The sequence below is a fragment of the Plasmodium berghei genome (assembly GCF_900002375.2).
Source record: "Plasmodium berghei ANKA genome assembly, chromosome: 12".
Lineage (NCBI taxonomy): Eukaryota > Apicomplexa > Aconoidasida > Haemosporida > Plasmodiidae > Plasmodium > Plasmodium berghei.
The window spans coordinates 847965-866769 of record NC_036170.2 but is presented as its reverse complement, the minus strand read 5'-3'; the positions used below and the strand labels follow the sequence as shown (position 1 = coordinate 866769).

At 21.4% G+C, this 18805-nt stretch overlaps 5 protein-coding genes across 5 annotated transcripts; 4 read left to right on the top strand and 1 right to left on the bottom strand.

The window, feature by feature from the left end:
• Positions 1-329: 329 nt before the first annotated feature.
• On the top strand, positions 330-3893 carry PBANKA_1222700 (conserved Plasmodium protein, unknown function; the record flags this gene model as incomplete). The annotated part of the gene is made up of 1 exon (XM_034566294.1): positions 330-3893. One exon carries the CDS (start codon positions 330-332, stop codon positions 3891-3893), a length of 3564 nt encoding a protein of 1187 aa, XP_034422905.1.
• A 1019-nt stretch (positions 3894-4912) lies between these two features.
• On the top strand, positions 4913-9262 carry PBANKA_1222600 (AP-3 complex subunit delta, putative; the record flags this gene model as incomplete). Its single annotated transcript, XM_034566293.1, has 3 exons — positions 4913-8548; positions 8690-8909; positions 9006-9262. 3 exons carry the CDS (start codon positions 4913-4915, stop codon positions 9260-9262), a joined length of 4113 nt encoding a protein of 1370 aa, XP_034422904.1.
• A 1181-nt stretch (positions 9263-10443) lies between these two features.
• Positions 10444-12108, bottom strand: PBANKA_1222500 (plasmepsin X, putative; the record flags this gene model as incomplete). The annotated part of the gene is made up of 1 exon (XM_034566292.1): positions 10444-12108. The coding sequence occupies one exon, from the start codon at positions 12106-12108 to the stop codon at positions 10444-10446; it is 1665 nt and encodes a 554-aa protein (XP_034422903.1).
• A 2841-nt stretch (positions 12109-14949) lies between these two features.
• PBANKA_1222400 (ubiquitin regulatory protein, putative) lies at positions 14950-16074 on the top strand (the record flags this gene model as incomplete). Its single annotated transcript, XM_034566291.1, has 2 exons — positions 14950-14963; positions 15369-16074. 2 exons carry the CDS (start codon positions 14950-14952, stop codon positions 16072-16074), a joined length of 720 nt encoding a protein of 239 aa, XP_034422902.1.
• A 1079-nt stretch (positions 16075-17153) lies between these two features.
• Positions 17154-18552, top strand: PBANKA_1222300 (coatomer subunit epsilon, putative; the record flags this gene model as incomplete). The annotated part of the gene is made up of 2 exons (XM_034566290.1): positions 17154-17171; positions 17719-18552. The coding sequence occupies 2 exons, from the start codon at positions 17154-17156 to the stop codon at positions 18550-18552; spliced, it is 852 nt and encodes a 283-aa protein (XP_034422901.1).
• Positions 18553-18805: the final 253 nt, after the last annotated feature.

Sequence of the window (18805 nt, the reverse complement as noted above, 5' to 3'; positions counted from 1 at the left end):
TTTAAACTGTACCTTTTTTATATGCATGCGTGCATAATTTTTTTTTATAACATAGTAAATGATGGTTTCTATAAAATAAAATAATTAATGTAGTTGTCGAAAATATTAAATAAAAATCACACATTTAAATCATTCTCGTATTTTATATATTCAATGTGAATAGTAAAAAGTGTTAGTGAAGGGAAAATATATGTTTCTTCTCAGTTTTTCCTTTTCATCAGCTAGCTATTTTTTTTTTTTTTTTTTTGTCAACTTATTTATGAAGTTCTATATTTTTTTAGTTGTATAGCCCAAACCTATTTCACTATGTATGTATTTATTTTCTTCAAATGAAATTTCGTAATTATATATTTGGGCGAATTACCGATCCGTATCATAGTGTTGAAAAGATTAAGAATATCTTTGAATTCAGAAAAAGTACTAAATCAGTGAAATATTTCGATTTGATAAAAAAAGCTGCAAATAGCTATAAAATAAAGATTGAAGAAAATAGCGATACAATTAAAAATGATGTTCATAGATTTTTAAGAAATAATTATATATGTTTTGAAAATAATGTGGAAGAAGAATTAATATTTATAAATAATTATTTATATTTTGAAATAATTACAGACAAATATATTATGATATGTAGAAAAAAAATAAAGAGAAAATTTAAAACAAATTTAAATTATTTTTATCAAAATAATAAATCAATTAATGATTTAAAAAAAGAAAAATTTATTTCAAATTTGAATTCAGAAATAGTTGGTATATTCCCATCCAATTTTAGTATAAAATTTTTGAAAATATATAAAAATTCTTTATTTACATTTATAGTTGAACAAAGCGATTATCCTTTAAATTTATGCTACTCATATAAAGGGACAATTCATGTTAATGATAGAAATTTATATAATATTGATTCAAACTATGTATTAAAAGATATATGTAATGAATGTGTAGTTAAAAATAATTTTAAAAAGAAAAAAAATATATATTATAATAAAAATTTGTATGAAATAATTAATAAAAATAATTTAAGAAAATACAGGATATTGACAAAAAATAACAAAAATCATAATCAAATTAGAGAAGAAAACAGTTTTGGTAACAATACATTAGACAAGTGTAGACAATATGAAAATAATATAAATAAAAATTGCACAAATGATAAAAACTATGAGGAATATGAAAAGAACAAAGAGGGTTTATATAGACTTGTATTACCAATGATACAATATTGCAATTATTTAACACATGGAATACAAAATATAGAATATATTAAGCTAAAAAATAAAGTAAATTTTTTAAGCAGTGAAATGAATGAAAAATATCGATGTAGTAAATTATTTTTAAATTGTTCATTTTTTGATAAAATTTTAATATATGACGAAAAAAATGATGAATACTTCTTAAATTTATATAAGAGCAAAGATCAGAAAATTATATTTTTGTTAAGTGGTAGCCATCTACATAATAAATTATTCATAATCAATGTTGAGGGTAACAACAGAAAAAGTATGAATTGTTTTATTAATTTAGTTCAAATGAATAGTAAAATTTTACAAGGAAAATGTTTTTTAGAGCATTTTTTTAATCATATAATTTTTATATTAAAAGGAAAAAATAATACTACACACATATTTTTTATGAGGTGCAAAGATCTGAATCATCTTATACAAAATAAAAAAAATAAAACACAAAAGTTCGAAAAAATAAAAAAACTGAAAAAAATTGGGAACCTTTCAAAAGATGGTTTGTATATTCATGAGGAAAAATCAAAAATGTGTAGATTCCCATTATATGGTCTATATTCAGAAAAAATAGAAATAAATATAGATAAATATATAAAAAAATTGATAACTCTTGACGATTGCATAATACAAGATTTTGATATGACAAGATATGGATTAGCTTTATGCTTATATCGCAATTTTTTAAAACCATTTGTGTTCATAATTTATTTGTTTAGGAAAAATGTGAAGTTTTATGATGCTACTAGTTGCTCTAAAGATGTGATAGTACAAAAAAGGGGAAAACTAAGTTCAAATAATGGCAATAGCAATAGAAAGGAAATACTTGTCCATAAAATAAAGATGATACATTTACCTATTGAAAAAGGGAGTATACAATCTGGTATAAACAACAATTTTTATAACAATTTTTTAAACATACATGTATCCAACACATTTGTTAATACTATTAGATTGGTCATAAATTTAAGACAGTGTATTATAGCGCTTCCAAAAAATATACATAAAAATAGAGGACAATATAATTCCTATTTTAAAGCGAAAAATAATAGCTTTATGTACGATATAGAATTGGAACAAATTTTTCAAAAAAATAAAAACTTTGCTATAAAAGATATTTTTATTAACAATTCAGATAGCGAGCAAATTCCTATAACACTTATATATAAAATAAAAGACAACGATAAAATTTTTTTTTGTGAAAATAAAAAGAAAGAAAAATATACAACTTTTTTTGAAAGGATAAATGAAAATGTTAGCAATCAAGAAAAGCATTACCATAACAAATTTAATAAAGATGGAAAAAAAAAATTATATTTATTTTCTCATTTTCCTAAAGAAAAATTTGATCTTCCAAATATTTGCAAAAATGATTTACCATTATTTATAAATCCAAGTAAAACTATAATAAATGCATATCCATTTTATGGAGAATTAAATATTTGCAATTACACAGATGAATATTATTTTTATTTGTTAAACAATTTTGTAATAGCTTATTTTCACCTGACTGGGTCAGGCGGATTTAACAAAAAAGTGGACAAATTTAAAGGAAAAACATACTTAAAAATAAAAGCGCTAGAAGATTTAACAAATTGTATAAATTTTTTAAAATATAAAAATATAAGTAATACGAATAATATGTATATGTATTTTTATTCGAATAGTGGTTTATTAGGAGGCTACATATTAAATAATGTAAAAAAAATAGTTAAAAATATAATTTTTGTCAATCCTATGTTAGATCTGTTTAATAATTTAACAGACATAAATAATCATTTTGTGAACTCTGAACTTTTAGAATTTGGAAAATTCAAAGTAAACGAATTTCTTTTGAAAAAAAATAAAAATATAGATATAGACAATTTAACAGTTTTGCACACAAAAAAAATTTGCCCTTATCCTAGTCAGACAATAAAGAGTAACAATGAGATTAGACAATTGAAAAATGATGACAAAAAAATGGAAAAAAAAATGGAAAGAGGAAAATTAAAGTGTATCAATAAATTATACACACTAAACCGATTCCCATATTTTTATTATAATAATACAAAAAGTATAAGGAAAAAAATAAAATATAATATTAATAAGAATAAGAGACGGTATACAAAATATTACTGGAAAAATAATTTGTTTAAAAATAATTTAGTTATGTTATATTATATATGCCCATATAATAATATAACAGCAAAATACAGTGAAATATATACAAATAAAGAAAATATAAAAGTGGAATTCAAAAAATATATGGATATAAAAAATGATGAAAATTTAAAAAACAATATTATTTTACATATAAATAATTATGATATTATATGTCCAAATTATAATTCAATTAAATTTTTTTTAAAATATATTAATTATAAAAATATTGAGATAAAACAGTATTATTATGTTAACATAAAGAATTATAAATATATACAAAATGGGACCAAAATAAACTTCTTAAATTATTCCAATTATGAATATTTACAAGAACAAAATAATAGAAATAAAGATAAAGACGTTTGTGATATATATCTTTATAATAATAAAACGAATAATTTTTATGTTTCTATTTCAAAAAACGGGGGGCACACTGGATTTAACGATTATATATCACACACTAAAAAATTAATGGAAAAAATTTATTTTATTATTTTTTCAAATTGGAAATAACTTCCTAACCTTTATACTGCATACTATATAATATGCATGTAATATATATTTGTTTCTTATTTGGTTGGTTAACTATATTCGAATAAAAGGGTTATAGCCAGTATTATGAGATGGTAATTTTTTTATTTTCATTTTATTTTCATTTTATTTTCATTTTATTTTCATTTTAGTGGGATCATATGCTCTCTATATATACCCACGATATGAACGTCCATGTGAATTTTGTCATAGAGTTAGTATAATATCAAAGGGATTACTAATTAATTTTTTTTGTTGGATAAATGTTAATGTCAAAATAAGATGATTTAGTTTTTATATTTGGCATTTATATGAACTTTTCGAAAATTATAAATTTAACAATTTTTTTTTAATTTTGGTTATAAAGAGTTTAAATAAAGGTTTATAACTCGCTACAAATAAATGAAAAAAAAAAGAAACTTCAAAAATGCAATATAATAGTATATAGCATGTATATATGCATAACGTGTATATGATATAATGCAGCATACTGTTCAGAAAAATATAATAAATACAAAGTAAAATATCAAAAATAATTTTAAAAAGAAAAAATATAATATTACTAAAATACCCAAATTAACGGAAAAATATAAACTGCTATTATGCATAATATTATTTAGATATTTAATATAAAAACATGATATCCTTATTGTTTTCCTTAATCCGTGAAGTAGAATAGCACAAAGGTATAAAGATTTAACTAATGAAAGGTTATATAACAGTTGGGTATATTTTTTTTGTTTTCATAGAATAAGCTTATAAAGATATATGTATATACCCGATAATAGTTGTATACATATTAATAATATATAGAGCCAACCATATATATTATGTATTTTCAGCAGCGTATGTGTATATTCTTCCATGAGCTTAGAGGGTATTTTAATATAATATAAAGAGGAAATAAAGTATTATTTTGTCAAACTTTTTAATTACTAAAGTTTGAAATTAAAAAAAAAAAATATATATATATATAGCTAGCAAAATTTAGAATATCAAAAATGAACAACTCATTCATTGCTTTAATCAAAGACATAAAAAGAGATGACAGCTTAAAAAATGTGGAAAGAAACTATCAAATATGTATAAATAATTTAAAGGATTTAGAAAAAAAAAAACAAAATGATAAAATATTTCCATTTAACAATGTAATTAAAGAAAAATCATATATTTTATTAAAATTATTATACCTTCAAATGTTTGGAAAAAAAATAGATAAAGAACATAACTTTTCAGTAATAGAAATATTAACATGTAATAAATATATATTAAAAAGACGAGCCTTTTTATTTCTTAACAATATAAATGATAATGAAGATGTTATATTTTTATTAATAAATTTATATAAAAAAGAGTTATATAAAGAAAATATATCTAATACATTAGGAACAAAAACAAGGGTTTTAAACTCGTTAACAAATATTAGTACATCAATAATTAAAGATAATCTTATTATGCTAGCAAATACTTACAATAATTATGGAAATAATGGAATTAATTCAAACATAGGACCTCGAAATTCTACATCTACTGTAAAATCAGGTTCAAATTTTGTATCAAAAGAAAATGATTTGTCTCATTTTCAATTTAGTAATAATATAGAAAAATATTATAAAATTATTAACACTACATTAATTTTAAATAGTATAAGCAATATTTGCACTGATATAATGAGTAATAATTTATATAATGATATATTTATGTTATTAAACAGTTCATTTATGTATGTAAGAAAAAAAAGTATAATAAGTTTTTATAGGCTTGTTATTTGTAATTTAGATATTTTACATATTTTTTTCGATTTTATAAAAAAAAATTTTATTTTACTATATAATAATGAATGTCCATCTTATGATACTTTACATAATGAAGAGCCCGGTTATGTTCTGAAAAATAATACATCGTTATGTTGCCTGATTATTAATATTATTGCTGAAATTTTCTGTACATTGGAAAAACATGAAAAAAAAAATACACACCAAAATATTAACGATAATATAAACACAGAGTCAGAAATAATTTATCAATTTGATAAAAAAGAAAAAAAATATAGTTCAAAATTTGTACAAAGTAATTCAATTGGTGAACACACACATAATGATAAAACCCAACAAAGTAATCCTATGTATTTAAAAAAATATCTTTCTTTTATTCCATTTATTTATAACATTTTGAATGATCGTCTACATTTAATAGACAATTGGAGACTAATAAAAATTATAAAATTTATAAATAAATTAACAAAATATGAAAATAGAATATATAAAAAATTTCTTTCCATAATTATTCATATATTTTATACAAATAAAGCACAAAGTGTTGTTTATGAATGTTTTGAGTTTATTTTGTTTAATTATAAAAATACTTACAATTTGGAAATTAATTTGGATAAATATATTTCAGGAAATGAAAAAAACCTGAACAAGCAAGAAAATAATGCACAAATGAACCAAAATATTATGAACAGACATGAAAATAATGAGGAACGTTATAAACAAATAGAAAGTTTAAATAAAAATGAAAACATAAACAAAGAAAATGGAAATGTGCAAAATGAAAGTGATACATTATTATGTTATTGTTTTTCACATTTAATAAAATATTTATATAGTGATGATAAAAACATTGTATATGTATGTACAAAGTTATATCGATCTATATTTGCAATATCAGATTTATATAATATTTTTGTAAAATATAATTTAATGCACGATTTTTCAAGACATATATTTAACAATTTTGAACATAAAGATATAACATTAAGAAATAACTTATTATATATTATATATTTTTTAATAAATAAAAATAATTTTGAAAATATTATTTATAATATACTTGCATATATATATAAAAATAATGATCAAGAATATTTAGATGAATATATAAATGTTATATTAAAATATGGAGAAAATAATTTAAAACATTTAAATAATATTAATCTATATATTTTTATTTTATTTTATATTTTATGTCTTAAAAATCATGGAACAAATATAAAAATATTAGACCAAATACACAAAATTAATTCACAATTTTCTAGTACACATATATCTACAAATTTTTTAAGTTCTCTTTTTATTATTACATATGGAAATTTTTTAATTAGTACAATATTAATAAGAAAAGAAATTGGAAATAATAATTGTTTACCCATTGATAGTATAGAAAATAACACAAAACACAATTTGTCTACTTTAATAAATGAAAAAAATGATATACAAGAAAATTTAGAAAACAACGAAATGGATGTAGACAATCCTACCTTAAATGATAATCCGATTTACAATTGTAACGATTCGACAAGAGCTGTAAAAGAAAATGACAAAAAAAAATTATCAATAAACACTAGGATTTACAATTTTAATGAAACTGTCGAAAATGAAGTTGATTATTTTTTTAATAACCATAACGAAAGTTTAGAAAAATACGATTTATTCGAATATATTATAAGCATATTAAAAATAGAAGACAAGATAAGTTATAGCAAAGAAAATACAAGTAAATATATTAATATAAATAATATGAATATAAAATGTTTTGATTATTTAATATATTTTATAAGTATATATATACAAGAAACATATAAAGAAATAAAAGAATTTAAAAGCGATAATTTTTTAAATATATTTTTTTTTTCATTATATTTATTTTTTATAAAATTTAGTACTAGTAGTATATTATGGAATGTAACCAAAATTTTTGTATTTTTTTCACAATATAACAAATTTTCTGATTTATCTTTTTTTTATTTATCTAAATTAGAAAAGTATATAGATTATTTGATATTTAAGCAAAATGATATGCAAAATTTGGATAGATCTTTAATTTTAAAACATATTTTAGCACTTATAAATAGCAAACAATCTACAAATACGTCAATATTTTACAATTATTTTGACACAAAAATAGAAATAGAGAATATTGAAACATCTTTTAACTATTCAATTCCATTTAAATATAATGATTCATTTTTTTTACAAACTAATAACCAGAATTCTGATAATACCTCTAATTTTCAATATGTTGATAAATATCATAAAACTTCCAAATCACAAACTTTTAACGACGAATTAGATATTTTGTTATATAAAACTAAAAGATGTAGTAACATTTTGAAAGAAAATAACTTATTATTCCTTGTTCATATTAATAACCATTTTAAATTATATTATTATATAACTCAAGATCATATTTTATATCTTTATATTGATTGTATTAAAGATGAAACTAACATAAATAATATTGTTTTGTCTTTATCTGCAAATATAATTGAATATAAAACAAATATTGAAAAACAAGAACAATTTAAATTGGTGAATAACCAGGAAAATTATTTTTTTAAATTTAACCAAAATTATTTAAATGAACAAATTCAGAATATTGATGATACCCAATTAGAAGACAACACTAATAATCAAAATATTAATACAAATAAAAAAATAACAAAAAATGAAATAAAAATTTCAGATAATATTATTGACTGTTTAACTATGTCGATAAAATTTTCAACACATTTTAATTATATTAAATTGATGCTTAGTTATTCCTACAATATGGAAAGTTACGAAACTTCGAGTATTACTATTCCATACTTCCCTATGACCCCGTTTGTTTTATCTTTGGATGAATTTAAGAAGGTAATTTGCGAGCATACATACGTCTATACAATTTTGCACATGCACACATATATGTAACCCTTGGAAATGATTAGTAAAATGTGTTTAATTCGTTGTAATTCCATCATTGTATTTATTTTTTAATGTTATTACCATTTTTAGATTGATAAAAAAAAAGGTAAATTTCGAAATACTATTCATGAAATAAATTTAGAAAAAGAGAAAGATGTTCGAAAAGTGGTTTTTAATTATTTTGTTTTTTTGTCTGAACATATAAATATGTTTTTTTTTAACATCAAAAATGCATATTTAAATTTGAAAAAAAATAATGATGCTTCGGACCTTCGTATAATCCTATGCACCAAAAGGATCGACAAACAAGGTAAATTATTTATATATTTTTAAATTATTTCACTTTTTTAGTTAATTTCAATTCATACTATTATATATACAACAATATTACATTTTCCAACTTTAGATGGAATCATTCTACTAATAAACAGCAACCACACCAAAATCGAACATGCCAAAAATGACGATAAAAACGAAAACAGAGAAGGCGAAGACAATGATAAAAATGAAGCACATCTTATATCTTATCAAATTGATATTCAAATAAATTTATTAAATTCATCACAAAAAGAAGATGAACTATTTCTGGACTACTTAAATTATTATTTATCTGCTTTATTTTCAAAAAAAATTAATATCGATGATATTTTCTCACAGTTCTAATATTAGTATCCTAACATTGCTTTCACAAAATGACGAAAAAAAAAAATCAAAATAAAATTTATTATACATTTTTTTGTCTTCATTAAAAAAAAAAATTTTAGTTCCCTCTAAATTTTATATTTCCCCTTTTCTCATTATAACAATTTTTTTTTTAATTTATTGAATTCATTTTTTTTTATTATTCATATTACAGTATGCATATTTTCAGTTGTTTTAACTAACCGTGTTTCGATTAATTTGATTTTACAGTTTTTATTTTACTATTATTATTATTATTTTTTTTTTTAACTCATTAATCCCTTACAACAATTCTAAACTACATTAATGTTATATATATTACAGTCTTAAAAAATAGGAAGATAAAACATATAACTAATATAATTCATTTTTTATACTTCTATCCAATTTTAGAACCATCATAACTTTGATATGAATCCGTAACACAAATCTACATATTACTTCTAAGACAAACAAACAGATAAAGATCGGACTTATAATAAAAGAAATATTTTATATTCTAATTATAATAAAAATAGTTAATATAATAAAAAAAAAATAAACTCATAAGCGTATATTTGATTATAATGAATTAAAAATTAAAAGTATATAGAGCAAAATATGGAAAAATATAATTAAAAAATATTAGCATACATGTATATATATTTGTACGAATTATGATTGACCAGAAAATTGAATTCAGTTTTAAATTGCATACGAAAACAAAAAATTAAATTTAAGCAAACAAATTTGGGAGCATAAATGCATATTCCGATATATAAGCAAAAAATATATACCTCATCCTTTTTATTTCAGTTGTAAAATAAAAATACCAAAAAAAAAAAATATACATTATACTAAAGATTCTTTCATATAATATATACATATAGATAGACAAAGTTCGAATATCATATTTCAACTTCAAACTTCCTGTAACAAATATAATAAATCTTATCCAATGTTTCCTTTATCTAGTATTCATTCGCCAATTTCATCATTTCTTTGTGTAATTAAACAATTTAGAGATTTGTAAGTTTTTGATCCATGCCCACCAAACAAAACATAGCCTAAACCCTGTAATTCTCATTACATCTCAATTCGTTTTTGTTTCTGCGTATTTTCAATTCGTTTCTATTTATGAATTCCTCTCCCATAATATTCATTTACTATATTCTAAAGCAAAATTAAACCTGTTTAGCTTTTGCCACCCCAACCATAGATGGATTCCCTTCTTGCCCTCTTACAAAAACTGTAAAGTAATGTCTCATAAAAGCTATAGTTCCAAGAAGATAAGCATTATTATTTTCTGATGGAACATCGATCTGCATATAAGCTGGAACACATAAATCGTCATTTACAATCATATATTCATTGGGTAATAGTTCAATTACTAACTTTCCAAAAACATATTTTATAGTTGGATATTCTTTTAATATATTGTTATAATTTTCTTCATTACATGGTTTTGATGAAACAATCTTAAAAAAATTACTTATTTGAGTACTAGGCATTGTATTGTAAGAAGTTCCTGAATCAAATATTGCATAACTTTCCTCTTCGCAACATATTTTTTCATCTCCTATATATATAGCATCTAACTTAACTTCCCAATAATATTCTTTAACAACAGGTAACATATATATATCTCCTTCATAATATGATTTGCTTATTCCACCAACTATAAATGTAGATGTTTCATCATTTGGAGATATATAAAAAGAAAATTGAGGTGTCATATTTTTATATTGTTTTAATAAATTATCGAAAAATGGAATATTTCCTGCAGTTAGCATACCAGGAAAACCTAACCCTACTATACCTTCAAAATTTATATATTCAAAAACATTATCAGCATTATTTAAATTATCACTAGTTTCACTTTTAACTAACCCAAAAGTTTGATTGCGTATTATATGATTGCCCAATATAAAATTGTCTTTACCTAATGTACCAGTTATTGACCCAGATCCAAAAACAATATGCAAATTTTGTTTTATAAAAGATCTTCTAAATGTTTTAGATTTATTAGGATTATATTGATGTACTTTTTTACATGAATCTTCTTTACATTCAGTTGTAACTACCCATAAATTTGTACTTCCTGTATCGAATATTGGATGAATTTCTTGAGGAGGTGTACCTACTAATAACTTACCAACAAACTGACTATCTCTTAAATGTTGTAAAGGAACTAAAAACACATTATCACTTGTTTCTTCAACAGTCACACCTTTGGAAGGCTGAGTTTGACCTTCATTTTCATCTAAAACACGATCAGAGAATGAAACTACAGATTTATCAACAACTTGACTTTTTATTTTCTCAAATTCTTCTTGTGCATTTATTTTATCTCCATCCTGTTCATGTTTTTGTATTCTTGAAAAATTATAACCTCCTTTTCCTTCTCCCAGATTATTATTAATATGATCAATGAAACTTAAAGACGATTTATTTTCTTCCTTATTTTCTGTTCGATTTTTTATTTCATTATGAATCTTAGCCATACTGTTTATGTCATTTCCTGAAGCATTCCCAAAACTTCCTGAAACACCTTCTCCTCTTTTTACATAATATTTTACATTTCCTAATTTTAATGAATCATGGTGAATTTTTAAATTATCATGATTATTGTTATCCCTGTTTTTTTTCGTCAATTTTAATTCTATTGCACTAGGTAAAAACTCATTGTTATCAAACAAACAACCACCACACTTATTTATATCTTTACATTCTGAACAAGGCATAAAATTATCTCCAGATATGTATACTTTGTTACATTTTATCTCATTATAGTTGTGCAAAAAAAATGTCACCAAATAAAATACGGGTAATATTTTTATGCTCTTCATTTTTCTTCAGTTTTTATTAACGTTGTTACAATTTTTTTTTCACACACAGCACTACATATGTATGTATATATATATATATATGCTACTCTTTGGGTATGTATATTCCTTACGAAGTTGTTTAAATTAATATACTAGCTTCTTAAAATTGTGAAAAAAAATACAAACTTCTCCTTGATGGCAAGCACAATGTGCATAAATATCTATGAACTGTCGAGTATTTTTTTTTATTCACAGAAAAAATTTAACTAATAATTATACAAGCTTCATGATATATTTTTTTATGCTTGTAAACGCAGTTAATATAATTTTAAAGCAAACAAATTGATGCCGATCATCATAAAAAGTGAATATATAGCGAAAAATATGGTAAAAAATAATGACAGTAAGACAAATAAAAATATGAAAATAAATATATTATGTGCATATGAATTTTTTATATATATAAATGCATGAAGGAAAAATCATTTTTTTTAATTAATATGCCTAAAAAAAATTAGACAATTTTTATTATAGTGTGCCATAAAAAAAACCTGCTCATAAAACAGAAATATAGCTTTATTATTATTTCGTATACATTATAAATAAATACAAAATTTGCGATATGAGGGTATATGTATAACAGACAAATAAGTACATATATATATGAGTGATTAAAAATCGCGCTTTACATATATGCATATAAGTCGTCGAATAATAGACTGTGAATATATTGTCCTATATAACAAATTCGACAACATAAAAATGGGAAAATTTATGTATATATATTTCCTTTTTTATATACATATAATGCATTTTTTTTCCTTAATTTATTTTATATGAATTATCAAAGTTATATAGCTAATTAATATGAAAAATAGTTAGCAATGTTTTTTTTTTTTTTTTTTTCTGGACTATTAAAATTTAGTGACTTAATAGCTGAGCTATTTTATCATTTATCCAATAAAAAATATATAAATAATGTATATATATTATATATATACACATGTGTAGGAAAAACTATAGTGTAAAAAGTTTAAAATTATGTACACCACTCAAAAAAAAATAAAATGAAATAATTCTTCTGTGTGAAAATTAATTAAAACAAATTTTCCGCGTTACTATAATTTTTGATGTTATTAAGGGTTTCTACAAAACGAGAAAAAAAAATTATTTTTCCCAAAAAAATATTTACACACTTAAAAAAAAAAAGCGCAAAATAATTTTAAAATATTTTAGCTATTTAAGAAATTTTTTTTTGGCTAGTTAAATTGTGAAAAAAAAATATGTACGTGTCCATTTGATTTTTACATCATACTTAAAGAGTTAAAAATATATTTAAAATAACTTTTATAAGATCATACAAATAAAAATATTTAATGACATTTTTCAATTAATTATTTGCCGTTATATTATTATTAATAAATCAATTTTTTATAATAATAAAGCAAAATTATATAAAAAAAGTAAATTACAAGTAATCATTCGGTTTTCATCAAAGGGAAAATAAACTCGGAATTGTCTACAAAATAATTATTTTATCATATAATATATATAATACTAATCTTCTGTTCAAAATCATATTTTTTTATATCTAAAATCACGATTATATTGGAGAATAGAATTATACAAAGACTTCACAAAATATGGATTTATGTGATCATTTTATTCAGAAGACAAGTCATATAAAGAAAAAACAAATATAATAAAATATAGAAAAAAAATATAATAACTTTAATGTTCAATTTTTATTTTATTATAAAGCATACAATTTATTTGTCTCTCTTATATTTATTTATTTGGTCATGATAATTTTTTTTACGTTGTTATTTGTCCTCTTCATCTCCATACTTTTTAAATTATTTCCAAAATTAATTGATATCTCAATTTCAAAAACAATAATTTCGCATATTTATATTTGCCTTGAAAACAATGTGAAATGTATATAAAGTGTATACCATTTAATGCTTGATGTGGGTCTTAATAATATACATATTTAGAAATATATTTGTACATCTTCAAATGTTCAAAGGTGTAAAACAAAACAATAATATATATATTGGAAATATTTATATGAATATATATAAAAAGCTAAAAGGAAATTTTAAAATGATCGCATTTTAGTAAATTATTTAAAAAAAAAATGCAATAATACTTTCCGTCCTCAGTGATTGTTTTATTGAAATAGTTTATTTAATGTGCATATACATATACCTACATTTTTGTGGTTATAAAAATATATATTTTTGTTAAGTATGAAACTAATTTAACATTATATCTTTATAAATATATACTGAAGGTATTATGTTGTAATTTGAAAAAAGTTTTCCTCATAAATTTTTTTTACTTTTTATTTTCATTTAATTAAAACATATGGATTATGTATAGATAAAAATATATATATAAAGAAACTCAAAAAAAAACAGTTTTAATTGTATAAAAAACATATAATACCGTATACATAATTTGCGTACCCTTTTTTGCAATAAATACGCACCATTTAAGATTTTTTGTTACATATGTATCACTCTTTTGGATGTATATATAATTAAAAAAAAAGTGATCTGCAAATTACATGATAAAAAGGGATTATTATACGTATGCATATTATACATAATATTATATATGCCATCATAGAAGGTAAAATATACTAAAACACAATAAAACTTTAAATTTATGATAAATTTTTACAAGCTTTTGAAAATTATACAATTTTACAAAATATAATTATTTTCTTTACAAAGAGTAGGGCGCCATAATTTTTCCTAAAAAATCGATAAAACGATTTTCCCTTTTTTTGCTATAATTAGCAAGCAAAACTTTCAAAAAAACGTTTTAGTAAGAAAAATAAGTATACTTGGAAAAATGCCGAATATAAGGTATGCTATGCTTGGATAATATGTTCATATATTTTTTTTCTCATATTTACAATATTGCATATATATTAATGGGATGTGTGCATATATAAAGTAATTATATTGCTAGTTATGCAATATTGCTGCCACATATTCTTGAAAATGTGAAGAAATATTTCACCACGTCTGTAGTGAAAGGTTTAAACACAAACAAATTATCATAAATAAAATATAAATGAATACATACATGAGTGAATAATGAAATTAATGTGGTATTTTTCTCACAGTATGTAGACATACGTGTTTTTTCGCTTATGAGTTCATATGTGTATAACTTAAAAAATTGTATGAACAATCCAATTTAATTATTTGGCTATCTAGCTATTCTCTAATTAATTTTTTTTTTTCCCCAATGTGGCAATAAAATAGATCACTGAATGACCTAAGAAAAGATGAAAAAAGGAACAAAGAGCATGTAGCACATTACACAGGAGGGCAAAAAAGTGGATTGGAAGTCGAAAATTCTGATTCTGATGATATGGCTCAAAGCTATTATACATCAAAACTACCCGAAAATTGTAGACGTATAACATTATATAAAAATGGATTTACAATTGATGATGGTGAATTTCGTGATTTCGAAGTTGAGGAAAATAAAAAATTTATGGAAAATATTGAAGCAGGTATATTACCAAAAGAATTACAAGGAAAAGATAAAAGTATTATGAATGTTGCTATTAAAGATAAAAGTAATCAAATATATACAAAAAATAAATCACAAGGAGAAAAAACATTATATAAAGGTCAAGGAGTTAAGTTAGGGTCAAGCAATTCAAATTTAAATGAAGAAGAAATAAATAAAATAATAGCATCCAACCCTACTGATATTAAAGACATAAAAATTGATGATAAAACCCCTACAACAACAATACAAATAAGATTATATAATGGTAAAAAAATTATTCAAAAGTTTAATTATAATCATACTGTAGAAGACTTATTTCAATTTGTTTATTGTCACACACCAATTAACTTTTCACTTTTTTTTGATTTCCCTCTTAAAAAAATTGAGAGAAATAATAAAACACTACAAGAAGAAAATCTTTTAGGAGTTATTATAACACAAAAATTATGATTTAATTAGCTAGATGAAAAAAAAATTATGGTACATTGGGATTTTATTGATTTAACCTGAACAGTTAATAATTTTTTTTTTTTTACCAAATTCGATATTGTTTGGGATATACATATGTATAATATCGTGTGTGCAAGTGTGAATATTTAGTTGATAATATAATGTTTTTGTGGAAATTGGCTATTTAGTTATTTTTTTTTTTTTTATAGTCATATTTATATTTTCCCACTTTCACATATAGCTTTATCACATTTAATGCCATCTTATATTTATGTTATTTTTCAATGCTTCATATAATAATATTTTGGCTTTTTTTTAATGAAATAAACCGAATAAATGTAATATTAACTAGTACAATTCATATTATTTTCACCTTACTCTTTGCTTTTTATTTACTATCCAAGATATAATACAGAAATGTATTGTATATGTATATATATAATATAACAAACTCATATATGTTGCATATATGATGGACTACATAAATTTTGATGATAAATAGAATAACGTATAAAAATGCGAAATTTGAAAATTGTATATCTTCAGGAAAAGAAAAATTATAACTATGTAGAAAATATAAATGTGCCCCCAAAAAAAATAATTAAAAAAAAAATAGCAATATATATGCAATTAGGGAGGGGAAATTGCATTCCTGATTTGTATTGGTATGTTTTCGGGAATTTTTTTAAAGTATAATTTATTTATTTATTTATTTATTTATTTATTTATTTATTTATTTATTTATTTATTTATTTATTTATTTATTTATTTATTTATTTATTTATTTATTTATTTATTTATTTATTTATTTATTTATTCATTTATTTATTCATTTATTTATTCTTTTGGTCATTTAATATTTTTTCCTAATCTTTAATAATAGTGCTTACAAAAAAAATTACCTAAATAAAGTTCATATATTGTTATTTTTTATTTTGTGTATATTTAAAATAGCATGAATTTTATTTTCAAAAATACAATATGCTATATTTTCCAACTGTAATAGCTATTTATATTTTCTTATAATACATTTTTTTGTTTCATCATATTTTCCAATTTCATTTTTTTTGACCAATCCAATGGATACTACATTACAAGTAATAAATCATTAAAAAAAAATTTTATAAACTTTTATTTGTGCCCATAACCCATTTAATAATGTGCAATGCTTCGCCCTTTTTCATATGTTTTGTGTAATTATATATATATATATGAAGTTTTAATTTGACTGTGCATATTGACATTTCTACATTTCTAAATTCACATCACAATGCTCACTATGAAAATATAAAAAAACGAAATAACAAGATAATAGAGATATGGAATATATGTATATTAATTTGAACACTTTCATAAGACTTTTCCATTTTCTTGTAACTTTGTTTTATATATGAATAAATGTAGATATGGCAATATATGGACATGTGGAAGTTGTTTTTTTTCGTTATAATAATAGATTAGTAAATGTTATGTTGAAACTGCTAAATCTTATTTTTTTAACTTTCTCTATATTTTTTGAATTAAGAACAACCATAGGCATGAAAACAAAAGTGTGTTATGTTTTCCTTTTATTTTTAAAGGGAGCATATTATCGTGGGTTTATAAATTTCATACATATACATTTTTTTCTTTTTCAAAATACAGATTCGAGATTATTTCTACGGAGGATTTAACAATTTTTGTTTAGAAAATTATGATAAAATCCAAAGTCAAGAAAAGAAAGAAATAGAAGAATACATATATCAAATATACATGATAAAGAATATTAAAAATGATTTAATATTAAGTTTAAATAATCCGAAAAATTCAAATTTATATTTATTATATTTGTATTATAAATATTATTATTTATGTGATAAAGAAAATGTATTAGAAGAGGTAAGCCAATTAAAAACATATTCCCAAAATGCTAATATATTAAAAAGTCGAATATTGCTTGATAATGATAAAATAGAAGAATGCTTTGATTTATTTGAGGATGGATCTATAGAAACAAATGCTGCAAAAGTTTTTATGTTGTTACATATATGGAGAAATGATTTAGTATATAATATTATGAATAATTATTTTTTTAAAATGAATGAAGATATTCCAATAGTAAAAATCGTTTTAGCTATTTTTTATTTATATAATAATAATAATAAAGAAAGCTTTTTAATTTTTGATGATTTAGAATCTTTATATGCACCTATGCTTAATGATAGTTCAAATATTATATGGAATGGTAAAGGAGTATCAAATATATTAAATCATGAATATAATGATGCAAAAGAATTTTTAACTAATGCTTTAAAAAGTTCTGATATATATTATCCCGATGTTATATATAATATTATTACATGTTCTTTATACTTATGTGAATTAGATGAAGCAGATGATTATTTAAATAAACTTTATAGTTCTTATCCCCCTCATGATAGTTTATCTGTTTTGAAAAATATCGATTATGAAATTGATAATTTTGTTCCAGATTTTTAAAAAAATTAATTCTCAAAATTGTCTATCCTTGTGTTGTTTAGTATATACCTTCACATTTATACTACCTCATTTTATACATTTTTTTTGTTTTACTTTTTTCCTTTCTGTGTGAAAGGCTAGTTTACGTTTTTTTTATGCAATCCAAACACAAAATGATTTCATCATTTGATTAAGACCATTATTTAGTTAAAATAAAAAAAAATAAAAAAATAAAAAGGAACATTTAGAAAAATATGCAAACAATATTAATATC